The 27987-nt window shown below is 43.2% G+C and overlaps 1 protein-coding gene across 2 annotated transcripts in view; it reads left to right on the top strand.

Moving 5' to 3' along the window:
* Positions 1–1167: 1167 nt before the first annotated feature.
* The window catches only part of smarca4a (SWI/SNF related BAF chromatin remodeling complex subunit ATPase 4a), an 85993-nt gene continuing 59173 nt past the window's right edge, over positions 1168–27987 (top strand). The window contains exons 1-11 of one of the 2 annotated variants that reach the window (XM_084329659.1): positions 1168–1282; positions 2529–2794; positions 3267–3399; positions 5959–6426; positions 7450–7548; positions 17890–18145; positions 18763–18889; positions 20409–20582; positions 21110–21283; positions 21696–21866; positions 24305–24349. In XM_084329659.1, the coding sequence (XP_084185785.1) occupies positions 2570–2794; positions 3267–3399; positions 5959–6426; positions 7450–7548; positions 17890–18145; positions 18763–18889; positions 20409–20582; positions 21110–21283; positions 21696–21866; positions 24305–24349 (1872 nt within the window). In that variant the 5' untranslated portion in view covers positions 1168–1282; positions 2529–2569. Of the gene's footprint in view, positions 1283–2528; positions 2795–3266; positions 3400–5958; positions 6427–7449; positions 7549–17889; positions 18146–18762; positions 18890–20408; positions 20583–21109; positions 21284–21695; positions 21867–24301; positions 24350–27987 lie in introns of both variants that reach the window. The other variant, XM_084329658.1, reaches the window with a different exon arrangement.

Raw genomic sequence — 27987 nt, 5'->3', positions numbered from 1 at the left:
ACATAGTATCAATGAGAGCATCAATAATACACCTGAGTGATGTCTAGTTTTTTTGGGGGGGCCCCCCCAGTGCTGGGCCCTTGGAATCATCCTAAGCTACCCCCCCCCAGCTACGCCCCTGCCACCAAGCCATGCTCCAGCTGCATCACCTTTGAGGTGTTGTATTGGTCTCTAGTTAGGGTTAGACCGGGTAACCTCTTGCTCAGGGACTGCAGTTGAAAATGACCCTCAATTGTATAATTGCTCCTTCCCGATGAGCAGGTTGGCACCTTGCATGGTTGCCTCCGCCTCGGTGTGTGAATGGGTAAAATGTGAGTAACAAATTGTAAAGCGCTTTGGATAAAAGTGCTATATAAAAAAGCAGCCATTTACCATAACATTTTTGGAATAATGTCAATAGCCTTTTCTTTGGTTCTTTCAGACTGAATAGTATTTTAGTACACCAAAACAAAAGGCTATCATTCCTTTTTTACTTGATAGATGTTGGTATATTGTGAAGTTAACGTTTATTTTAAACAAGTGTTGAATATTTACATCTCTACAAGCTGACGCTAGTTTTATAAAAGCTTATTTGAGATGGTGCTCCAAACGGCCGATTCCATGGCCTCCCCAAGTCTACTTGGCCATATTATCATCATTAATAGCTATCCGTTCTTTTCAACTGAATTTCTTCCACAATTTGATTGCCGATCATTTTACGGTGAACACGCACCACAATAATGATAAATCTATGCCCCTAACCCTAATATAATATGCTTAGGCGGCGGCTATAACATAACGTACTACACACACCCATCCCCCACGCCGGCATATTGCGCCTGCTGCATTCCTCTCTGCAACACAACCATCACTGGGCTGCATGTGCAAGAAGAAGACCTACCGAGGGGGGCGCTCGAGAGCTCAGCACAGGCCGTCCCTGTGAGTAGGGTATATCTGCAGAGCCGCAAGCCCAACGTCTGGGCGGGGCTTCGGGGCTTGTACTCGGTTTGAAGACCCGCCTCAAACTGAGTACAAGCCCCGAAGTTCCGCCTCAAACCGAGTACAAGCCCCGAAGTCCCGCCTCAAACCGAGTACAAGCCCCGAAGCCCCGCCCAGACGTTGGGCTTGCGGCTCTGCAGCCACACCCTATTGGTCCCTGTGTTACAATCAACCCAGAGGGAGAGGAGGGGGGGGGTGAAGGGGGAAAAAAGCGAACTGGGCAGGTCGCTCTTTGTTTCTGGCTCAAAGGAAAACGATACATTGCCCACCGGCGAGGCTTTATACCTTCGGATTCGCTGATTGTGTAAGTCAAGTGTTATTTCATTATTGAACCACAACACCGTGGCGGTATGTTGTGTTAACAACAACCGTGCTCGTATTTGACGGGATAAGAAAAGAGTCAATATAGCGACATCACAGTGTCTCTCTCTCCCTGTCTCTCCCGTGGCGCGGCGGAGTGCAGCGCAATGAATGAAATGTGTTTCTGGAGATGTGTTCAGCAGCCGGAGCGGGTACGGGAGGCGCGTTGGATCAATCAACTGCAGACCAAATGATGGTCTAACTGTACATGTCGCTGCATCTGCTCTCAAATCTCCACAACAACAACGAGATCTTCGGACCTAATTGGCCCAGGAGAGCATGGCCGGCTAGGCTAACTAGCTCGCTGCTAGACTATAACGACTATTGGCATTAGCACCAGGCTTAGATAGAAACCAGCTAACGTTGCTCTTGAGTTGGCTTTCTTTGTATTTCCTATCGTGGCCAGCTGTGCACCTTCACACCGTCACCCAACTCTCGCAAACTGCAGTTGCACGATGAGATATTGGGTTTACATTTGTTAGCCAAGTTCTATGTCTTGTTAAAATCTGGGTAGGCCTGGCTAGCTAACAGTTAGCTTGTCTCAGCTAACAGTAAGCATTATGCTATCTAAGGTTAGCTAGCTGTCTGTAAACAGTATCTTGAGTTGTGAGATGTGTTGGTAGCCTAGCTATTGGTTTGATGTCTAGTCCTTTTAATAGTGACCATCCCTGTCTCCAGTCGGACCTGTTGTTGAGGCGGTATGTGTTCAGACAGGGTCCCCCATTAATTGTAGATTTGAACGACCTCTTGCTGACCCATTGTTTGTTGTTTTCTTTTTTGTGTGGATGTGGTAACAAATTGGTGTCACTTATTTAACCAGACGTGACAAATCCAAACAGTGCCCACATAGCTATATTGTAAATTAGCTGCATGCTTTCATCATTGGGCCTGAGGGATAAGACGATCTGTCCATCACATCAGACTGTTGAATTTCTGTCACATTGTAATGCAGAAGGTGGCTGGTCTGCAGAATTATGGACAGTAGGTCCCAAGTTAGTGGTGCATTTTCCCCCCATCACTATTATTTACCACAAACTAATAAACAAATACATGTTTTTGTCCTGAACAAGAGATTATTCTCTATTTCTATAGCAAATGCTTAGCTACTGATCACAGAGCGGTTTTGTCTGGCCTGGTTGTTTGTAGCCGACATTCTAGTCAGTATCTTGATATTTCTCATCTTTCCACAGAGCGGTACTTACTGTCTAACATTCCTGGTCTCCATTGAGAGATGTCCACCCCGGATCCCCCCATGGGAGGGACGCCCAGACCGGGCCCCTCCCCAGGACCCGGGCCCTCTCCAGGACCCATGATGGGACCGAGCCCGGGTCCCTCTCCGGGCTCTGCCCACAGCATGATGGGACCTAGCCCGGGACCCCCTGGTTCTGGACACCCCCACCCTCCCCAACAGGGACCCTCCGGATACCCTCAGGAGAACATGCACCAAATGCACAAAGTACGCAGCAGTTATTTAGTTGCATAGCAACCAGTTACATTTATTTAGTTGCATAGACACAATTATTTTGTAATGGGAATTATCAGTGCTGTTGGAACATGTATTTGGCCAATCAGATTCCTTGGTTGAAACTACCGGTATCCACTGGCAGAATTTGCCTAATTTTAGGAATTTGCGTTATGTTCTTCCTGTGTACCGGGAACAGTGAATGTTCGGACTTATTGAGGCTGCTGGCATCATTGATTGTAGGGTTCTCTACTGATTTCTAGCTTTAGGAGAGAGTGGTGCATGTTCACAAATACTGGCTGAACTGTCCTGGGGCACAGGAAGAACATTATGTCAATTCTTAAAATGGGTGGCGTTCCCATTTTTTATATTACCCTAAATCTTAATTTGCTATGTTTCAGCTTTGTCACGAACACCTGGCTCAATTTCATGTTGCATTTTTGTTGTATGTGTGTGTCCTCTTCAGCCCATGGAAGGCATGCATGAGAAAGGAATGCCAGACGACCCTCGCTACAGCCAGATGAAGGGCATGGGCATGAGGCCGGTGGGGGCCCAGGGGATGGGCCCTCCTCCCAGCCCCATGGACCAACATTCCCAAGGTAACGCACACTCAAGTTCAAGTTGTTTTAATTGTCACATGTGTAGTGCAAATCTTTTAGTAATACATAGATCAAATATGGTGTAGTGTTTAAAGTGAATGTTAACAGTGCATGTGGATGTGTGTGCAATGGATGCAACACACACAGTGCAACTGTGGAATAGGCTTGGGGGCGATGAGGCGGTATTATCATTTACACATCATGCATGTGGCCACGATGACGTCCCTCATAATGGAACACTATTCAATTATGCAATGCCTGTTGTGAATCTTTATAGTCAGTCAGTCCCCTTCTCTTGCCTCACCGCATTGTTGTAGCCAAAAAAGGTTAACATTATGTGAGCCTACGTTCTGAACCTGTATGTAACGTTACCACATGTAGCCAAACTTAGTGGAGAAAACTTGAAAGATGTCCGCTCTCATTAGCAAAAGAAGCCTAACATGACGGTCAACAGTGGAGAGACTGTACGAGGGCAGTTACTAATGTTGAGTCCATACAGTTGAAAAAGACAGTTTCAGTTTTTTGTAAGATAATATAATCGTTAGGGGTGTAATGATGCAACCAACGATTAAATTCGATTGCGGTTCTTCAGGCAACGATTCAATGCATCATGAAATCTCTTCATTTGGCCTCGATTCGATCAGTTAATTCCCCAAAAAATGTTGAATACACAAATGTGGCTGGGGGAACTGATTAACTCAGCATGAATGGACTATAGGTAAATAAAAACAATATACAAAAGAAACACAATTTTAATCGATTCTAACATTTTCAAATCGATGCAGTTGAATCGTCACATTAGGATCGATGCATCGTTACACCCCTAATAATCGTTGTTTTTCTTAAAGCAATATTGTCAGTAGGGGGATTTCAATATTGTTCAAGCCCACTGTGGATCAATCAACGTTTTTTCAACGTGTGCGGTGAGGTCTCTCGCATGGGTCTTGGGGAGGATTATAAAGGGCCCCCAAATGATTCTCTGGAAGTATCATATGAAGCCTTTCAAGTCTATTTAAAAGACGGTGGTCCATATTGGCCATATTCACACGGTGGCCATTTTGCTCTTATGTCTTGCTCAGGTTGGGATTTCTTGGGTGGGACCCAACCTGAGCATGACATAGGAGCAAAATGACCGTCGTGTTTAAATGTGGTCAATGCCACTAAATTGCTGAGAGAACCTGTAAGATAATGTGTAGCATTGATGGACTAGATCCAGAAGTTTGAATCCTGGGCCAGCTGGGGAAGTGAACATCCCTTTACATCCAGGGCTGGGAGATGATTCAGTATTATCGTTTTAATTGCATTTAAATGAATGATAGCGGCTGCATATTAACTAAAATTTCTCTCAAAATGACACCTGCAGTATTTGGAGGGGGATGTTATTTGAACATAACAGTGTTTGTGTTTGATATTACACGATCATGCAGTTCAACAGCAATTGGATAATTAAGTTGTGATTTCTTTGCATACTGTTCACATATCATGATACAGGGCTATATTTTCAGATGATTGCCGTCACCGTGATATTAATTTGCCCAGCCCTGTCTACAACTAGCATTGATGTGCCCCGGTGTGTGGAGCTGCCTTTTGGGCCACAGTAGACCGTGATGCTGTGGAGCTGCCCGGTGTGAATGATACTGGTGTATATGCTCAGTAGGGATGCACCACTGGGCTTATCTCACAATAACATTAGATACGCAGCACAGGGTTTGTAATTCAATAAAACCACCATACAATCGACTAATCAAATTTGTGATGTATTGAATTTCTATATATTTTCCCCATTGGGCTGAGTAAAAAATTATTTAAATATGATTTATGGAGTTTAAAAGTAAGGAGACTCAACTCTTCTTCAGCTTGTTTTGATTACAACCTCTCTACCTGTAAGCGTCCAGGTGACAGGCTTGTACATAGTGGCAGCAGTGCACTCTGTGAACCCCAACCAGCCGGTTTCTCCTCTTGGCTCGCTGACAGTTTGTCGTCAACAGTAGCAGACGGCAGAGTGGGCGGGGCATGAGGAGGCGGGGCCTGAGGAGGCTTCCTCTTTCACACAACAACAGAAGCAGCTGCCTGCTGTTAAAGCACACTGTGTGTGAGAGAGAGAGAGACACGTGGATAATAAAGCATTCAAATGACAGTACAGAACCGTTTTTCTGTTCACTCCTCCGGCCTGTTCTAACTGGTGGCTGATGGTACATACTGGTGTCAAGATGATTGTTTTTTCGTGTGTATGTTTTAAGATGTGTTATTTGGTTGTTTAGACTAGTTGGTATTGTTTGTTAAGACTAGTTGGCACTTGTATTATCAATCCATCCAATATATTTTCATTTATAATTATAAGAAGGTTGCAAAGTGGATGATCAAAGTGTTTCTGCCCTCATTTATTCTTGTCTATTTCATAAATAATCTTTTAACAAAAAAAACATAACGTCTCATCTGTGGTGACATTTGGAGTTTTTGCTCATCTGTTTTCCTTGATCATCTTAGGAATTAAGTTGCTACAGCTTCCCCTGTTGTGACGTTGATTGTTTGTCCTTATTTGTCCCATATTGTCTCTAGGCTATCCCTCTCCACTGGGAGGGTCAGAGCACGCCCCTAGCCCTGGCCCAGCCAACGGGCCCCCCTCTGGTCCTATGATGCCCGGAGGCCCCCCCGGCCCCGGGGCAGGACCCATGGAAGGCGGCGGCGGGGACCCCGGCCAGGGCATGGGCCCGCAGAACCGCGGCGGTCCCCAGGGTCCAGTCGGGCCGGGCAGCGCTGTCGGAGGACCGGGCGCGTCGGGTGGACCCACGCCATTCAACCAAAACCAGCTACACCAGCTCAGGGCCCAGATCATGGCTTACAAGATGTTAGCGCGCAGTCAGCCCTTACCTGACCAGCTGCAGATGGCCGTGCAGGGCAAAAGGCCCATGCCGGGGATGCAGCAGCAAGCCATGCCCAGCATGCCACCTTCCAGCGGGCCTGGTGCTGGCCCTGGAGCCGGGCCGGGACCTGGACCGGCTCAGGCCAACTACAGCAGGCCGCATGGTAGGTTGAGGAAGAGACTCGCAAAGTACTGTCAGATATACACACAGTGGGCCTTACAGTACTGTCAGATATACACACAGTGGGCCTTACAGTACTGTCAGATATACACACAGTGGGCCTTACAGTACTGTCAGATATACACACAGTGGGCCTTACAGTACTGTCAGATATACACACAGTGGGCCTTACAGTACTGTCAGATATACACACAGTGGGCCTTACAGTACTGTCAGATATACACACAGTGGGCCTTACAGTACTGTCAGATATACACACAGTGGGCCTTACAGTACTGTCAGATATACACACAGTGGGCCTTACAGTACTGTCAGATATACACACAGTGGGCCTTACAGTACTGTCAGATATACACACAGTGGGCCTTACAGTACTGTCAGATATACACACAGTGGGCCTTACAGTACTGTCAGATATACACACAGTGGGCCTTACAGTACTGTCAGATATACACACAGTGGGCCTTACAGTACTGTCAGATATACACACAGTGGGCCTTACAGTACTGTCAGATATACACACAGTGGGCCTTACAGTACTGTCAGATATACACACAGTGGGCCTTACAGTACTGTCAGATATACACACAGTGGGCCTTACAGTACTGTCAGATATACACACAGTGGGCCTTACAGTACTGTCAGATATACACACAGTGGGCCTCGGTAATCAAGCAAAATACACCAACTTGTGTTCAGAGCTTTTTACATAATTCATTATCAACTCATTTCCACTTACATTTAGATTATAACAAGTCCTTGGAAGCGGTTGTCCTGTATATTTTGTGAACTGTGACACAGTATTTAATCTACTTTATCTACTCAACCTTTTTAATATTGATAAATGGGGCCTCCATGTTTCAAACAAAGAAATGTATTTCAAGACTCAACAGAGACCCCTGGTGGTGAGACATGCACATTTTCTTCTAGCCCACACACTATTTTGAAAGGAGTAGAAAATGAATGGCACATAGATCCGTGTGGTAACATTTGTTTTCTGGTGTAGGTATGGTAGGCCCCAACATGCCCCCTCCTGGCCCCGCAGGCATCCCCCCAGGTATGCAGGGTCAGCCCACCAACGGACCCCCCAAATCATGGCCTGAAGGTAGGACTGGACAGTTAGATGGGCATTGAGGGATATTATAGACGCACTCAGCCATGTTTTCATGTGTTTTGGGGACATTCCATAGACCCGCATTCATTCCCTAACTCCTTACTAGGGCGTTTGGCAATATGGACTTACATTTCCAGTGAAAATTACAATATGATAAGACTATGTTTGTTATCTTGGAATATAATTCTCATGGTGCTATTTCAGTGAAAACTAAATTAAATATCTCTTTTACCTTTTTTTTTAACACAATGTGCACCATAAACGAGTTAACTCGTTATTGGCCGCCATGCGTTGAGCGCCAGAAACGAGTTAACTCATATTTGGGATCGTTATTTTGTTTATTCGCTATATCTATTCATAATTCATAGCTGCAGCCTCTGGTATCTCCTTCAGAGCCTGTCTCAGGGTTTCCGTTAGAAAAAATTGTTGCCGGTCTCAGTGTCCGGTAGATTTCAATCTACCGGTCAAATGAGAGAAATTCCGGTCAGAGTTTATTGAGCTTAAAAACAATTGATAGGCAGGCTATATAAAGATGACATCCTCAAGGCATGTAGATTTATAATATTTTAACTTAAAACTAGGCTACTTTTGCGTATACAGTCATTATATTCCAAATAAAATAAGTCCCGACTCGAGACTCCGTGCTGCTGCTGACTTTAAATCAAATAGGTGTCTGTGGGCAGTCGGCCCGACATTAATAAACAGCAGTCTGTTATAATCACATTTTTATGAGCTAACGAATTCCGTTATATTGGACATTTGTATTAATTATATCGAGCGAAGAACTGAGAAATTTGGCAGAGAGAGACGGCAACATTATCGTGGGTTTGCGTGATGAATCTCCACCTCCCAACGACTTATTTGCGAGAGCATGCAGCTGCAGAGCCGCAGAGAGCGGTGTTTTGAGGTCCGGTCTGGGGACCGCTCAGCAGCGCCCCCCCACCCAACAGCTGAATTGCCAATGGCTGAATTGGAGTATTGCACTGCGCGGGCACAGCTCCGTGGGTTCTGTGGCTCTGCAGCTGCATGCTCTCGCAAACCCAGCACTAAGATCCCGCTGACAACATCGTTGTCATTATTAGACCTGCTTGGTGAAGCAACGATGAAACAAATGTAATGATTGTTTCGTTCATAGCATAGGCTATTTAATTTTAGCCTATTTTAATACAATTCAAATAATCAAATTGTGTTTAGAGGGAATTATTTTCACCGGACATTATGACCGGAGAGATTAAATATGTCGGACTTCAACAGATTTTGCCGGTCAAATACCGGTAATTACCGGCTAACGGAAACCCTGGCCTGTCTGAGCTGGCAGACGGTCAACACCGCCCTCTACTGCCAAGCGGAGCATTGCATCTCATTGAAAATGGGGTGTTGTGTTTTAGTAGCCGATCTGAGCCGGGCGGGCGGGGTTTAAATACACAGGCGAGCCAGTTCTATACAACGATGGCATTGAACAGTAACTCTGCCCGCCCGTCATTGTGAAACGGTCGTTAGTGTGGTACAGACCTCCATGAGCATTATTTGGAATTGCGATCAGATATTTGGATTATCTCTTTTGCATTACATCAGATACAAGGTAAGAACATTATATATAAATTTGATCGTTGATCTGACATTTATTTCTACCCCGATCACAGCTATCTGTGTGGCTGTTTACCGTTGGGGGGGGGGGGGGAGCGCCCCGCTACGACGGCCATCTCATGACGAGGAGACATAATACTGATAATCTAGCATTGATTTCAGGATGATTAGATAATCAGCCGAAAAATTACAACGTGATGACTGGATTACAGTAAAATGCCTTTCTTGTCTTTTTCCTGCAATTACTGAAAAACACCCACCAAACCATACTCTATTCAAAACGGTATAAAATGGAAATGTACGGATGAAAAAACAATCTGTCTCGGGCATGTTGACTAGAAGCAACTCACTGAGACTCGACAGCGTTATTAGACCCATAGATATAATATAAGATATATTTTTAAGCACTCGCCAATGTCGGTCTAAAATTATATCCATTGAATAAAGATCTGGCGATGAATGGGGTATCAGCGCCCCCTGCTGCTGGCGGTCAATGTGTTAAGGTACTGCTTCAAGGATCTTTATTTTATTAGCATAAAAATATCTTTTGTTAATATTCATATATCATAAGTGACAGTATTGTAAAAATCCACACCGTTGCATGGATCCATGACGGCATTCCTTCATATTCCGTATACCTGATTGAATTGATTGATTGAAAAGTTTATTAACAGATTGCAGAATGGGTACAGTACAGCTCAATACATACAATTGTTAAGGGGATGCAGACCAGAGAAAGACTTTCGTCTTGTTTACATCAGGGTCCCCCATTTTCAATTCATCATAACATATATGACATACATGACATACAGATAGACAGTACTGCTACATCTATACATTTATGATTTGCAAACAGTACTGTTTGTGATACAAAAGTGTCCAGAAAAAGAGTGTATATACATTTGGCGTAGAAACTGTACATTGGAGGAGGTTGGGTGGGTGGGGTGGTGTTGGGTGGGTGGGTGAGGGCTGTACATTGGAGGTGGGGGGGGGTTGGGTAGGGGACACACACACACACTTTACACTGTACATTGGAATACTGACAAAGCCTTACTTGGTCATTTACTGTACAACTAGGTTAGGACATTTGTAGGGGCCAGTTTCGAATTGCAGTCTCACGTAGGTGTTTTTTGAGAGTGTTTTTGAAAGTGGGTAGTGATTCACATTCCTTTACAGCTTTAGGTAGGGCGTTCCACATTGATGTGGCATAATTGCGAAACGTGTTTAGTCCCTTGTTTGAGCCGAATCTGGGTTTTACATGATTTGTGGAGCTCCCTCTGGTGTTGTGATCGTGGTATTCACTGACCTTTGGGAAGTATTTTGACATGTACATGGGTACCTTGGTTGCGTAGTGTATCTTGTAGACCAGGCCCATTGCAAGTTGCTGTACTCTGTCGTCTACTCTAAGCCATCCTAGGTTGTCAAAGTGGGCAGGGGTGAGGTGGGTTCTAGGAGTCAGGTCAAGCAGTAGTCTGACTAGCTTGTTTTGAGATGTTTGTAATTTGTTTTTTAGTGCCTTTGAGGTGCTTTGGTACCATGAGGTGCAAGCATAGTCGTAGTACCCTTGAATGAGTGCTCCTGCTAGAGTCTTCAGGGTATTCTTGTTTACCAGAGAGGAGATCCGGTACAAGAATCGCGTTCGTTGGTTGACTTTTTTTTATTACATTGGATGCCATTTTGTCACAGGAAAGATTAGCCTCTAGGATGGAACCCAGGTAGGTAATTTCACCTTTCCTTGTGATAATATTGTCACCCACTGTAACCGAGAAGCCGTCGGTCTTGCTGAGTTTGTTATTTGAACCGAAGAGAATGGACTCTGTTTTGCCCATGTGTAATGATAGTTTGTTGTCGGCGAGCCATATGCAGATTTTGCCTAGTTCCGAGCTGAGGGCTTTTTCAACCTGTAACTTGTTCCTGTCAGAGACCAGCAGGGCTGAGTCGTCCGCAAACAGGAACAAGTTGCAGTCACAAGCTGACGACATGTCATTTGCATAAATTAGGAATAGTAGCGGTCCTAGTATGCTTCCTTGTGGAACACCACAGCTCACTGTGAGGGGGGGGGGGATAGGGTACCGTTTACCTCCACCATCTGTTCCCTCCTCTCCAGGTAGGATTGTATCCAGCTCACTGATAAACTATCAAAACCAATTGCTTTTAGCTTGTCAATCAGAATGGTGTGATTGACAGTGTCGAAGGCCTTTTGTAGGTCCAGCATGACCATGCCGCAGTATTTGCCCGCGTCCACCTCTTGTTTGATGTGGTCGTTCAAGTAGAGAAGGTGGGATGTTCTGAAGCCAGATTGGAATTCGTAGATTCGATTTTTTTCCGCGAGGTACTTTTCGATCTGTTCGTATACTATTTTTTCCATGACTTTCGAGATGGATGTAAGGATAGAAACAGGGCGGTAGTTGCCCGGGTCTAATTTGCTGCCCTTTTTGTGCAGGGGTATTACTCTCGCAATTTTGAAGTCCTTGGGGACGTGTCCCTGTTTTATGGAGAGGTTTATTATGTGTGTGATGACTGGGGTGATGGCTGCTGCTGAGTCTCTGAGGAATTTGGAGGGGATGTTGTCATGGCCAGTGGCCTTGTTTGGTTGGAGGGCGCTCAGTTTTTTGAGTACCTCATCTGTAGTTACCATTTCCAGTTTGAAGTCGTCTTTGTGGACGCCTAGGTTCTTGTAGTATGCTACTATGTGTTCTACCCCATACTGCCCTGAGTGGGAGGGTAGTTTGTTTACCAGTGTTGTGGCTATGTTTGTGAAGAAAGTGTTTAAGTAATTGGCTACATCCAGCTTGTCTGTGATGAGCGTGTTGTCCGTCTTTATGTTTATGTTTGAGAACCTGGTTTTAAGTTTTTTACTGCAGCCTAGTTGATTGTTGAGTAATTTCCAAAGTTCACGTGGTTTATTTTTGTTTTCCTCGGTTTTATCATTGATGACATTTTTTTTAGCAGTTTTGATCATGGAGTTTACGTCATTTCTTAGTCTGTTTCTTTCTAGTTTGAGTTCAGTCATGTGGTCTTGGAGTTCACTGCTCATGCTTTTGGTAAGCTTTGACTGGCTTTTACGAAACTCAGAGCATTTTTTGTCTCTGGCTTTCATAGCGGTCAGTATTTCATTGTGCATCCATGGCTCAGCGCGATTTTTTTCCCTGGTGGTTCTTAGGGGGGCCATGTTGTTTAGTATTGATGAAAATTTGGTTTTGAAGCCAAGCCAAGTTTCTTCAACCAGTGTACCATTGAGTTCATCTGACCAGTCCAGACTCTCCAGTTCAAGGTTAAAGTCCTCGCTAGAGTAGGTTTTGAGGTCTCTAGATGTGACTGTTTTGTGACAGCCAGCCTTTAGTTTTAGCTTTTTGCGGGTACAGAATATCATATAATGATCACTTAACCCACATGCTATAACCCCTTTATTGGAGATCTTGGACTTGTCGGAGGTCAGTATGAGGTCAATGGTAGTCTGAGTTGATTCACATATCCTTGTGGGTTAGGGTAAGGGTAAACCCTCCTTACCCTAACCATAATAACAACATGAACAAGAACATACCATAACAACTACATGCTTAACCATAACCCTAAAATAGCTCCTTTACCTTGTGGGGTCTGGTCAATGTCCCCACGATGGGGAGGAAAACAAAGACACCCCGTACTATGTATGCAGTAAATGCAGGGTTCGCACAAGTGCTTAACACATTTGGTGCCGGCCATTAAACGGGGGCCGCTGTTGTCGGGCCAGCTTTCCATTACAAACATTCACTGTGCGCCACGTTGTTTGTAGAGCTAAACTAGGGCTGGGCGATATAACGATAATTATCGCGATATATTTTAATAATCAATATCGGGGGGGGGGGGGGGGGATATATCGAATTATATTTTTAATTTATTTTTTTGTGTGACCTGCAACAGGGCAGTTTTAAAACCAGAGACAGTGGACATACTTGTCTTTCTTGCCTGCAACTTAAAGTAATGGCTTTGCTTGTCCAAATGACAATACTGACCAAATTGAGATTTATTTTTCTCTTGTCCATTTCTTTTGTTTGCTTTCTAATAAAAAATACAGTTTGAAACCGTCTGTACACAGTAGGCTATGTGTGCTAGCAGAGCTAGACTCCAGTCACGAGTCACGGTGCACATGTGCGGTGGTTTGTCCACCAAAAAAGCGCCAAAAGATGGAAAAGAAACTAGCAGAGCCAGAACTGTTCAACTCCCCTGGAGCCACAGCCAGCAGAGAAGCCGTTTAACTTTAGCTTTCAAACCAGCTGCAGCCTGAGAACTGGAGTGTGAGGGGATGTAACACTAAAGATGGCGGCAACGACAAAGAATTGCTGCAAAATAAACATACATCTGTTGTTATTTTTTTTTTTTTTTTTTTTTTTTAAATGTGTATACTTATAACAATATCGATAATATCAAATATTGAGTGATATGATATTGTTATAGATATCGTTATCGCGATATAATTTTTGGCCATATCGCCCAGCCCTAAGCTAAACCTATATTTTATTTGATAGCTATGGATCCAATATCATTGTCAATTGACAGTATGAACCTTCCGTTCAATATGCCATAAAGAAATACATTTTCCATCGATATGTTCCCGTTTTATACTGTGGTGAATATGAGTGTTATATCGGAATGATCTGGGATAATTCCTGTGAGACTATTTATAAGACGTATATGACGTTAAATCCATTGGCGTTTCATCCCTACACACGCTACAGTTAAAAATCCAAAGGCATATGATCGGTATTATGTCCCATCATGAATGCGTGAAAGGGGGGGGGCGGGGTGGTCGTTTGTGATTAATTCATTGCCAATAACGGCATTCGTTATTACCACAACATACATGTTATCTGGGGTATGGCTATGAAATTCTTGCATGATCAAGCTGAAATTGACGTCAAATTGCTCTTACCTTTGGCCGGTTGGATTCCAAAAATAATTTTCCAATTATTTGATCGCCATCAGGTAGATCATAAGTCCATTTGGCACATGCCATAATAGGGATGGGTACCGAATTCGGTACTTTTAAAGGTACTTACCGAAACACGTCGGTACTACAGAGTATCGATTCACGTGAGATACCGTTGTCTGTACTGCAAAAAAGAAAAATGGTTTATTTATTTATATATATTCTTTACACTTTGTTTGTTTACTTTTTTATTTTCATGTCAATGTTCACACGCACAATATACGCTTACCTAGTATTTTACTTGATTCAACAACAAAGCAGTCGGGGAAATGGCAAGCCAACTGAGGTAGGTAGATTACATTTTTAGAGACTAAAGTACCGAAAAAAGGTACCGTTGGGTGCCGGTATCGATTCACAGGTACCGGTACCGTATCGGTTAAAATGTGAACGATACCCATCCCTACGCCATAACCTTATATACAGTATACCGTAAGTTAAAAAAGTATACCCTAAAAGTATTCCATGCGATCTGGTGAAGCCCTCGCTTCAGGCTAACAGAAAAGTCTGCCTGGAGCGTAAACAGTGTAACACCAGGTCTGCAACAGGGGTTACTGCATTCTCGAGACAGCGCCACTACCAGGATCTGGCCGGTACTGCACCTTCGGAGTCCCAATATGCCTTTTCCATGCAAAATACAGCTCTGTGACATGGAATAGGATATTAATATCGAAAAAAAGGAAAAACTACACCGAAACGAGAATCTTAGGCTGAGGTTACACCTTTCGTATCATCTTCGTATTGTTTTCTTATACGCATCGCCGCGTATCGCCGCGACGTCATGCGCCTCGAGTCACACTTTCGTTTTTTTTTCGTTTTTGTCAGCCAAGCACACTGATGTAGTACACTGCCAAAGCAGTAGGTGGCAGTAGGTGGCAAACATGAAGGCAATTTCAACCAATCAGAACGAATGTGCCAATACACTTCCTGGTGGAAGCTCCACCAGAAAATGTCAATAAGGCAGCCTATGCCGCGCCACCATCTTGTTTACTCAATGCAGCAATAATTTTCCAGCAAAGCCTAATAAAAGTGCAATAAACAAAACGGATACATTCACTGTGTGTTCTGCTTGTCATTTGTTGATGAAACAAAACTAACATCAACACAAGTGACCACCAAGAGCGGATAGTTTTAGTCTAAAAAAACGCTCGGTAGCATTGTTAGCTGCATGCTAACGTCAATGGAGTATGCCATTATAATAATATAGCATTGTGGCTAGAAGCTAACGTTAGCTCACGCTACTTAGCCAGCATCAAAACTGATGATATCGCGAGCTATCAGTAGTTAGATAACATTAGAGACAACGCTGTGTGTATTAAACAAAGGTGAATAGATGACTGGGCCATTTTGTTTAATGCTTGTTAAGTTGAAAGAGGAACTCTGAGCTAACAGGGTCTGAATCCTGATAGCTCACGTTAGCCAGTTCATCCAATCGGTAATGCTAGCAGAATGAATGGATGTAAACTTTATTTAACATATTGCATATGGGTACAATACAATACGGCTCAATACAAACAATTGTTAAGGGAATGCAGACTGTTGTAGCTTGGACTGGGGTCCTTATAACAATAACTTGACAACACATGGTAGCTGAAGCTATTTGGGACACGGAGCTCTCAGCTCTGTCCCACTCCCAAACACACACACTGTACACAGGAAGGGCACGCAGATGGTATCTACTGCGCATGGGCGTTTTCGCAACAACTGCTCCGTGCTGACTACACGCTGTATTCCTGGCGTTTTTTTTGCGTATCTCCAAACGCAAACACAATTTTGCGTTTCAGCCGTATCCACAAAAAAACGCCAAAAAACGCGTTTCTGTGTAGATAGGACATGATACGTCGTCAAAAACGTATAAAAAAACGCCAGGAATACACTAGTCTAACCTCAGCCTAAGTCTTTGTAACAAAAAGATTTCCTGGTGGGGGACCCCGCTTAAAAAGTGGCCTGACTGGGGTTATATTTCGCACTATATTTCCTGGCCTGAATGATTTCCCCAGTCCGGCCCTGGTTAAAAGCCTCCAATGCTTATTAGTGTGTGTGCGTTTGAACGTTTGCATGTTTCAACCATACATTTCCATTTATTAATTTTTTTTTTTAAATAATTGTATTTTTATTTTCTCCTATAATAGTGGGGGTCGCGGCTCTCTGACACCGTTATTTCGGGGGTCGCGGCCTGAAAACTTTGGGAACCCCTGAGCTAGAGCATCAAATGCGAAGAAATGAGGAAAAGCAGACTCATCAATATTTTCTTAAAACAGAACAAAGAAAACGATTTCTTGATTCAGAACAATTTGATCATGGATGAACAAAACATTCAATGCAAATGGTTGAATTTCAAGGACTTTTTAACCACCTTGTTAAAAAATTCTATTTTCAAGGAATTACAGGCCTTTACATTTTTTTGTAAAAAATAAAATAAAAGCACTTTAACCCCTTTGGTTGCCGTTCACGAGAATTCTCGTTTCTGTGGCCCAGCGGTTGAGTGCCGGAAACTAAAATTTCCTGCATTCTGGTGTAGGATTTCTTTTTATTTGTACCCTTTAAATGCCAGTGTTTGTGATGGCATCACAAATGATTGTTAAACACGCTAGCATAATATATATGATTAGCAACAACACTGATTTTGATGGATTTTCAGTTTGAAAAAAATAAATAAAAATACTCACTCTTACCATAAGGGACAAAATTGTCCTCTTCAATAACGCCATATAAAATATTACTATATGTTGAAATACCACTTTTTCTTTCATAAATCTTTTATTCAACTTCAGCCCTGATCATAACGCCACATATTCATTTTATAATTCTAACCCTTTAAATGGCAGTAGATAATATATCAAATGCAAATTTTGATGGATTTTTTGTTTTTTGTAAGGGTCCCGCCTCCACCAATCAGATGCGGCTCCCCTTGTGTGTGTGTGTGAGCAAGAGAGAGAGATAGTTCTCCAACGTGTGTGAGTTGCAGTGATCTCCTCGTTGTTCCCCACCTAGGTTATCTAACTATTGCGCCGCTGCAACTAGAAACACTGGCCTGGCCGCCTAAATTCTTATCCCAACCCATGTTTGCTTTCGCGTTTTGCGCTCTGATTGGCCACTGACGTTTCTGGTCGAACCAATCGTGTGACGGCAAGTTCTTTCGCCGGTTAAGCTTAGGCACTCTTTCGAAGTTGGTTACGGTTAGAGTTTGTCTTAGAGCAGGGCGATATCATGTGACGGCAAGTTCTTTCGCCGGTTAAGCTTAGGCACTCTTTCGAAGTTGGTTAAGGTTAGTGGATCGTAGGCGTTATAGGTAGTTTGCTGCTGGTCGAGGCGGAAATGGGCGCGTCACGCGATTGGGCGCACATGTCACATGACCAGAAACGTCAGTGGCCAATCGGATCAATCAGAAGCAAACATGGGTTGGGTTAAGAATAGACACGGCCTGGCCTGCTTCTAATTTCAGTGGCCAGACTGCATTAAATTTTTTTTTAAAGAAATGTTTTTTTTCTTCTTTTTTTTAGATGTTTTTTTATAGAATTTTTATCATCTGGCGACCCCCCCCCCCCCCCCCCCCCCCACGGCGGCTCGGTCGCGAGCCCCCACTTTGGGAACCACTGCTCTAGCTGGCAAGCAGGCCAAGAAGATGCTGAAAGAAACAGCATTTACAAGTGAATTCTAAACCTTCGAGTGACATCCTTGAAAAATAGTGCTTGGAAAAGTACTTAAAAGTCCTTGAATTTCATTTTGCAATGTTTGTGGGAACCCTGTAAATGTAACATCCTGCCGCTCTGTTGCAGGGCCCATGGTGAACGCCGCTGCTCCATCCAGTGCTCCCCAGAAGATGATTCCTCCTCAGCCCACCGGCAGACCGTCTCCCGCCCCTCCCTCGGTTCCCCCCGCCGCCTCCCCCGTCATGCCCCCTCAGACCCAGTCTCCGGGACAGCCTCCCCAGCCTCCGCAAATGATGCTGCACCAGAAACAGAACCGTATCACCCCCATCCAGAAGCCCCGCGGGCTGGACCCAGTGGAGATCCTCCAGGAGAGGGAATACAGGTGAGAGGGGGTTTATACACGCATTGAAAACCTGGAATAATCATGGGATTTGAAAATGGCCAGTTGAAAAAAGGTTCCAGGCACTCTTCATGTATAAAAAAAGCTTTAATCATAATGATTTTCTTTTTTATATATATATTTTTAAACATGTTTCAGCCTTCTTCTGGGCAAGTGCATGAAGAGTGCCTGGAACTTCTTTGTTTTTTTTCAATTAACACAGACATGTCTTGGTCATGGAAATTTCACTGTCATTTAACTTTATTTTCGCAAAAGGTGTATTCCACTCATCTGTGTGATTTGAGCTAGTTGATTTATCATATTATTAACCAATTGCCCTGAAGGAAACAAACAATGTTGATTTGTTTTCTTTTTTGCCTAAATGGACCGACCGATGTCGTGTTTTTTAAATTGATTTGATTCTTTATTTTATTTATTTTTAAGATTTTGATCTGCATGTTTCTTCCATTTCATTGGTTGTTTTATTCATTTTAATAGTTTTTATTCATTTTATTTGATCTTTATCTCCTTTCATGTAGCACTTCATAAAGTGTGTTACAAATTCAATTTATTATTATTTGGGTCGTTTGGCTCTTCATGGTGTTGTTTTTGTCCTCCAGACTTCAGGCTCGTATCACTCACCGCATCCAGGAGCTGGAGAACCTGCCGGGCTCCCTGGCTGGAGACCTGCGCACTAAAGCCAACATCGAGCTGAAGGCCCTGCGGCTGCTGAACTTCCAGAGACAGGTAGGCGACGCATGGATCTATTAGTTCTCAGGAAACGACACGCAGAACAGGCAGGCAATTACTGAGCCAAACTGCAACCCTGCCCCAACCTCTGTTCTAGAATTTGTTATTGGATTTATAATGACGTGTGTGAGGATATGTAATATTGGTAAGACTGCATGGTAGCTGATTTGTGTTGATTCCTGGGCCAGCTTGGAAAATATTTCCTTAAAACCTGTTGAGGTGTATAATGTTTCAAGTTTTGTTTTATTTGTCACATAATAAGTTACACGTACATTACAGTGAAATGCTTGGTTCTGTATGAGCCCCCTGAGATTGTGCTTCATACAGTAAAAAAAAGAATAAAGACCAAACACTATAAAATATACAAAACTAAAGCACAAACTAAAGTACAAAATGCAAACAATGCAAAAATGAGGTAGAGATGTAGTGCAAATCTTTTAGTAATAAATGGAAATAATATGGTGTAGTGTTAGTGTCTAGAGGGTCTCGACTCCCGGAGTCAGCATTGCCTTGGCTTGGGCTGATCGCTAATACTAACTCGTTTGGCTAGGTTAGGGGGAGGGAAGCCGTGGGTGGGAAACTGGCGTTGTGGACAGCAACGCCTACAGGTCAGGTCTGGGCGCTTGCTCGTTCAGTGTCGGAAACGTAGATCTAAGTTTTTCTCATGGATTTTCTTTTATTCGCTATTGCCATTCATAATTCAGCTGGGCACCTTGTGCATGCTGTACTGAATGTGTCTGAGCTGGCAGATGGTCTTATACCGCCCTCTTAACGCCTTCTGCCAGTAATGCACCCCGTTAGAAACGGGTTGGTTTCTTTTCTCTACCGAGCTGCGGCGTGGGGGCGGGTCCTAAACACTCCGACAAAACACACGCTTGTAGGGATGGTTTTGACTACTGACCGGCCCCGCCCGCCCGTTGAAGTGCAATGCCCAACAACGTCGGAGACAGGATCGCTGTGGCTAACTGGAATGGCGATCAAATATTTGGATTCTTTTTTTTGCATTACATGCATCAGAAACCAGGTAAGGACATTATATATGAAAGCTTGCGTTGGTCTAAACAACATTGCATGCGTGCACGAGGAAGGATAATAATTATGATCTAGCGTTGATTTCAGGAAGATCCGATAATCAGGCGAAAAATGACAACGTGTTTATTGAATTACACAAAAACACAGTTTTCGCGTTTTTTCCCTGGAATGACTCTGAAGCACCCAAACTATATTCATATTCAAAACGATATAAAAACGGAAATTTACAGATGAAAAAATAATCAGTTTTTTGCACGTTGACCAGAAGCAAGTCACTGAGACTCAACGGCGTTATTAGACCTATAGCTATAATATAAAATATAGGTTTAGCTCTACAAACTACAACTACGTTTACATGGGTTTAATGGACGGCAAGGAAGGGGTCACTTCCCGGAAGGGACGTGGCACTCAATGTGTTAATGAGAGATAAAACTTTTGAGAACTGAACTCCTCCTGATTTGTTCTCCTCCTCCTGTGGCTTCAGCTGCGTCAGGAGGTGGTGGTGTGTATGCGCCGCGACACGGCTCTGGAGACGGCCCTCAACGCCAAGGCGTACAAGCGCAGCAAACGGCAGTCGCTACGCGAAGCCCGCATCACGGAGAAGCTGGAGAAGCAGCAGAAGATCGAACAGGAACGCAAGCGGCGACAGAAACACCAGGTAACACCGATGGGAGGAGGCTGTTGTGGGTACAGTAAGGTAGGGGGGTTTTATAGCTCAGTGGTTCTTTAACTTTTTCAGTGACCCCCATCTAAGAAGGCTTTTGTTGTTAAATGTGAGTCCAGAAATCTACAGCAGTCTGCTGTACCTGAGCAGATAACATTGGAGAACGTGAAACCAATACAAATATTTACACTCGTACAGTATATTCTCTTATTTTCTTGCATGATCTCTATAATTTTAACTGGGACAGGATTGCCTATTTTGATGTTGAACTAGCCTGGAATTACTTTCATGAAAGCTTCAGTCATATTGTAAATAAACATGCCCCCCTTCGCTAATTCTGACTGGCTTTATTTTAGACTACTGAGAAATATATTTACCGCTCTCCTCTGAAAAGCAAAGGTTTTACTTGTCTATGACTACAGAAAGCCTCAAGAATCCAAAGAAACCAGGACAAACCTGGTTAAATATAGGCTAAAAATAAAAACCGCTCTAATGACAGCTGTGTGTCCTTGTGTCGATAGGAATACCTCAACTTCATCCTGCAGCACGCCAAGGACTTCAAGGAGTACCATCGCTCCATTACAGCCAAGATCCAGAAGGCCACGAAGGCCGTGGCCACCTACCACGCCAACACCGAACGAGAGCAGAAGAAGGAGAACGAGCGCATTGAGAAGGAGAGAATGCGGAGGTTGATGGTGAGAGCCCTCCATTGTATATTTACAACAAGTAGTCCCACCACCGAATACTAAGACAAACTTCTAATGCATTACGAAGCTATAAAATGGTTGTTTGTATTGGTTCAGCTATAAAGATTGGATTAAAAGAGAGCTGGAGCTTCAGCCATCGATCGATCACAGCTGCAAGTACACTACCACCATGGGACATTAACAAAACTTTGTAATCTAGCAATTTTTTCCTCAAAAAAGCACAATCAATCATAAGCCCAGTGCTGAGAGGTAGTGCCTTAATCATTATCAAGTATCCAGATATGAACCTGCATTGGACGTGGAACATACAAAAATGACCCCCTGCCCTCACTGCTACAAAACACAGAGGAAACGCAGCAAAATATATATACCATCTGTGTTTCTATGTCTCCTTTACCAGGCTGAGGATGAAGAGGGTTACCGTAAGCTGATCGACCAGAAGAAAGACAAGCGCCTGGCCTACCTGCTGCAGCAGACAGACGAGTACGTAGCCAACCTCACAGAGCTGGTGAGGGCCCACAAGGCCGTGCAGGCGCTGAAGGAGTTGAAGAAGAAGAAGAAGAAAAAGAAGGTGGGTGACGTCTAGACATGCATACACTGCGGTGACTGTTAAAGGTCCCCTATCTTATAAATGGCATTTTCCAGTGGTTTGCATTGTTTTCTAGCAATGTGGGATTGTACCAACACTGACTAGGGGGGGGGGGGGGGGGGGGGACTCTCGCTCTCTCTCTCGTATCTGCTAGTGCAGGTGGGTGACTGTCACTCAAAGCACATTGCGAGTATGGACGGAGCCCAGCCAAAAACAGCTTGGTCATTGGAAGGGCAGAAAGTGGTGCACCACAGTACTAGATTAAAAATACTTGAAATTTAGTATCGAAATGTGGCACCGATTGATCTAACGTGAATCGATACTCTGTAGTACCGACGTAATTCGGTCGATAACCTTAAAAGTACAGAGTTCGGTACCCATCCCTACTTACACGGTATATTCTCTCATTGGGCTTACATGTTTTCAATCAAATAGTGAAGGAAAACTATTCCACATTTTTCTGCGGACCCCCGGAATCCCTCAACAAGGGATTTCATTTATTGTTTATTGTTTACCTAACTGGTCAAATTGTGCAACCTCTGTAGTTTACCTTATGCAGAGTTTCTGTTGGTACTACTACGGAAACAACAAAGGTGCTGGCCTTCTGAAACCAGCGCCATCAAACCTAATTAAGTCAATATTCAATCGTGAACATGTGAATTAAAATCTGCAGTGGATAACTGTCCGTTACTAGCAGATCCGGGAAGGCATACGCTTCCCAAAGTATTTAGTTACACAAAACAACCTCTGCATTTAGATAATGATGGGGCAAAATTATAATCAAAGCCTTAATGTTATTTATATTGAAAGCGAACTATGCAGCCCAATGCAGTCATGGGTAGTTGTAATTCAGTGCACAATGTCGAACCACAACGTTTATATTTCCTTTCATTAGTCACTTCAGCAACATGGTAATTTCCAAATGTGAACAGACATGAAGCAGAATTGTCAAAGAATTATCCAACACGTCCACTATAGGCTGCACTACTAGGTCTACACCAGGGCTATTCAACTAAATTGTTCAGGGGGCTACATTGTCAGAAACCCAAGGGGCCAGGGGCCGGACTGCCACGGCGCCTCCCCGTGCTATGAATATATGTACACTTGACACAACACGCAACCACATTTTCACAACTTTTATTTAACTACATTGCAAAAGTAGTATACTTTTCAAAAAAAGTGCTTCATTTATGTGCCACATCTGCAACATCTCCTGCAAAAAGTGCTTCATTTATGAGCAACAACTGCAACATCTCCTCCTCAACATTTCAATATAAAAATTTAATAAAAAACAAACAAGTGCATGATGTGCATCTGAACATTCTAACATTGACACTTGAACAAAAAAACACATTTATAGTGCAGCTGAGCTTATGAAAAAGTGCTTCATGTCTCTGCAACAACAGCAAATCACAGCATCTTATTAGCACTTATTGTCCACTCTTAACTCTCAAACATCAGGGGGGTGGGGGGCAGACAGGCCTAGCCTACATACACACATCTAATGAGAGAGATTGCACTTCTTTGACTGGGCAATGGCAGAGAAAGAGGGTTCATAGGAAGTGAGGGCTACCCGCAAACAGTGATGCAAATGCTCATTTGTCAAGGAGGCACGTTGCTTGTTTTAATGGCATTCATGTGAGAGAAACTGGATTCACAGGTGTATGTTGAGCCAAACATTGTTAGCACAGATATTGCCAGCGTTTTTATTTTGGGGAATGTCTTGACATGAATACACTTTATCCAAAATGTTGTGGTGGATTCATTCTCAAGTGCCTGCTTCAGAGCAGATGATGCTTGCATGTCAATTATTTCAAGTTGCAGGAGACCTTCATCAATGTGAAGTGATGCAAGGAACTCTTGTCCTTTTGTGGAAATAGCAGCTACATTGGCAAATGGGTTGCTCACAAAATGCATCAATTCTCTGGACATGTCAAATTCATCAAATCGACTTGCAAAGTTTTCCCTCAATTTATCAATGAAATATGTCATTAATTGAGTGACGTTTGGCTCAATTGTGCGTGTTAACGTTGACATGAAGAAAAAAAAAGTAAAAAAAAAGAAAATATTAAAAAAAATATATAAAAAAAAAATTATTTTTTTTAAATTTTTTTGTATTATCATGTAATCTTTGGCGGGCCGGTCAGAATCATCCCGCGGGCCGGATCTGGCCCGCGGGCCGCCAGTTGAATAGCCCTGGTCTACACTGAGGGATGGCCACAACTCTCATTGCACTGGAGTGAGGGGGAAGAAAATATTTATTCAGACTTGCCCCCTTATGAAAGACACCTAGAATTAACATATAGCCATAATGGACAAGTGTTTTTCATTATGCTTATTTATGTTTTGTGATCTGTTGCATCCCTACTGATGTGTTCATCTTTTTATTTCATGCACATGTTCTCCATCTTTCCCAGAAGCCTGAGAATGCAGAAGGGGGTGCTGTCCTGGGGCCTGATGGAGAGGTGAGTTTGAAGGATACAATTTATATATATTAAGGCTGTCAAAGTTAACGAGGTATTAACGCGTTATCGCCCGACGCCAAAAAATTTTTAAACTCACGATTAACTTTTAACACTTTGAGTGCCAGCCACGACATATGTCGTTATTTCATGTTGAGTGCCGACGACGTGAATTGTCGTTTTTATTTTTTTATTAGCGATCTGAATTCATATTTCATCAACCGAGTCTCTTGTTGGTACAGCAGCCCCTCTAGGAGCTCCGATGGGAAAATACCGCCCCCTATCGCCTATCCCTGTGTAACTGCAGGTAGGGCTGGGCGATATGGCCTAAATATGATATCACGATATTTTCTGACCTTTCGGCGATACACGATACGCATCATGATGTTTTTTTTTTCCCCCAAACAATTCATTATGAGGCTTACCAAGACAGTATTTGAGTTTGCAAGCTAACATTAAAGACGAAATAAAATACCCATGCATTTAGCATTTTTATATTATATATTAGATTTAGATTATTGGATTATTAGATTATATATTGCATATATTTAGCAATGAGATATTATATGATTTAGATATGAATGATGAATTGAAAATGGGGGACCCTGATGTAAACAAGACGAAAGTTTTTCTCTGGTCTGCATCCTCCAGTCCACTGTTGTTGTATTGAGCTGTACTGTATTGTACCCATTCTGCAATCTGTTAATAACGCTTTCATTCATTCAGACGGCAAACAGAATCATTTTGATTGACAGTCGAGTCTGCCAATTACGTCACACCGCTTGCACCCGCCCTGCTGTTCTTAGCACCAATCGGCAAGCGCGTATACATTTTTTACTTCCGCTATATCCCGCATTGATTTTGACGAGAGCTCACGACAACAACAACGGTAGCGGTAGCTCCCCGCGGTCGACGTTTAGCTTTTAGCTCCGCAGGATGACTAAACAACGAGGCATAATGATTTTACTGCAACGGATGTTATAATAAAAGCCTTTCCATACATCTGTCTGATTGAAAACTTTATTAACAGACCGCAGAATGGGCACAACTGAGTCAGTACGGGCTGAGATATGAACGACTAATGCTTGCTATCTATCTAGGTCGACCTCGGTCTTTGCTATGTAAATACGCTGATGTTATTGAATGTGTAACTATATAACGTTGATGCCACAAAACGAATGCCTTTGTTATCATAAGTAGTAACTTTGATGCAGTAGTGTGTGTGTGGGGCGGCGCTGTTCAAAAGTTTGAACGTGTGGACCAGATTGACGCGACACAATCCTCCTGGGCAAAACATCACGATATCCACGATACGTTTAAAAAGTGTATCTGTAACTGAGGGGTATTAAAGATTGTGATATATTAAACCACTACTAGTTATGTACTTTAATTACTGGCCATACAGTACATGAATATATATGGTGAACACCCACACAAGAATACAGCATTTACACATAAATTATATTGGAGGGTTATTTATTATTATTAAGCAACGTTAGGTTACAGATTGAGAATTAGGCTCGCGCTTGTATGGCGAAGAACATACGTAAAGTCAGTCAAGAGCATAAGTCAATGAGAATAGTAGGAATACTATGATGGGTCTAAGCTGACGCCACCTGTGGTATAGCAATTATATGGGCCACACCGGTACCAACTGGAGACACTGGGGGGTTCCCTCCGGGGTGTAAGGCCGGGAGGGGTAGAGGAATGTTCGGGTACACAGTCTGGGTCAACGAGGAATAAAGGGGCTCCAAATACAGGAGCCGGTGCATGTACTCCCTTGATCAGCAGACAAAAGCAATAGTTGTAATCCAATATGCTCGATAGCATTGACGACAGCTAGCCAGCCCCTTCCAAGAGGCGGGCCCGAGTGGTGATCCTCACGAGGTTAAATCCCAAACGACAGTGGAATCAACGGTGCTCTTCTCCGGTGGTCACGGTCCCAAAGCAATATAATCCAACCAGAAATGGTTCTGCATTCGCCGGTGTAGATTCTCCTGTGCACATATCCAACGGTTCTCGCCTAGGACTCCTCGGGTGTGGGCACGGATTTAGGCCGCACAGCCTGGATAAGTGCACTAGCTAAATACACGACGAACCGATGGTAATGCTGGTCACTGAAGAACTGTAGCCGCACGATACACAATAAATGATCGACTATTACTTCACATTAGATTAAGTCGAACTCAACGTTACTGCGCTAAACTCTGACACTTTAGCATTCTATTCGCACGCGGTTCTCAATGCTCTATTTAGATGCAAGGTTGCTCACTTCACTGCACGTTGACTCGTGGTGAAGGTATTAAGGTTTTGGTAAGACTACTGCTGTTTACACCTGCGCCGTATTTATACGTAAGGTGAATATCTAGTGCCAACCTCAGTTCTTGTCTCGTATTACTACGCAGACTCTGGGCATGTACCGACATGCCCGGAGTTGCCTTTGAACTTGCCGTTGGGGGCTTGATCGTTGGCGCCTGGGGTCGCTGTCCAATAGGAGAGCGAATATTACTCTGGTTTGTACGCAGGTAAAGGGATATTCTGTGTATATATACAAATAATATACAAGGTATATCAAAATGATACATATATATATTCAGTTTAATCTGGCCCTTTGCAACAGTATCGTTAATGAACTGTACCCGATATTTATATAATATCGTCATATCGCCCAGCCCTAACTGCAGGCCATTCGATTATACTGGTGGATCTGTGGGGGGGAGCCTACTGGCTCCACTATGCTGGCGAGGGATCTGATGAACAGGGAAGTGATCGCGAGATGGAAAGCAGCCTGGAATATATATTTACAGCAGCCAATAATCAATCAATAAACGTGATCGATATTTGGAATGGCGATCAGGAATTGGAATAATCTTTTTGGAGAACATCTGATCTAAGGTAAGGAGTCTATGTTACCAGTTTTAGGATAATCAGAGCTGTTTTCACTGAGATAACAGCGTGTCCCGTATGTGTATATGTGTGTGCTGTTGAGGAAATAAGAGAATCGTTTTCTCAGCTCGCTTCTATAGCGTGCATAAGTACACATATACTATCGATAATCTAGCGTTTATTTGAAAACGATTCAAAGGCCGACAAATGACAACGTGTCTAGTGTATTTGAGAATATTCCAATAAATGCCGTTTATGAGGGAATCTTTCTATTTTCCTGAAATTTGAGAAAATGATAGCTTTTCGAAATGCTATAAAAAGGATATGAACCGATTATTAAAAAAAAAGAAAAAAAAATCCTTTTCGACAATGTTGACTGCAAACAAGTCATTGATAAGCGACGGGCAGATTAGACACATAATTTAAAACATAGATTAATGCGTTTTTAACGCTATCATTGAAGTGGATGCTGGCACTCAACGGGGTTTTCAATGTTAAATGGCCGGCACTGAAATTGTTAAGACATTTTTATTTTTTTTTAACTAGACTTCACTCGGGTGTATTATTGATGCTCTCATTGATACTATGTTTGTTTCTGAAGTGTGTCTGTGTGTGTGTGAGATATATATATAGAGAGGGGGGTGAGAGAGATGAGGAAGGGGCAAGAGAGAAAGAGAGCTGGGGAGAGAGTGTGTGTGAGAGAGAGGGGGGGGGGGTGTGATTACTCAGCCCTTGTGTGGGTGAATGTAACAAGT

Source organism: Notolepis coatsorum, assembly GCF_963971535.1.
Source record: "Notolepis coatsorum genome assembly, chromosome: 14".
In the NCBI taxonomy this organism is placed as follows: domain Eukaryota; kingdom Metazoa; phylum Chordata; class Actinopteri; order Aulopiformes; family Paralepididae; genus Notolepis; species Notolepis coatsorum.
This window is presented reverse-complemented; position numbering and strand designations above follow the sequence as displayed.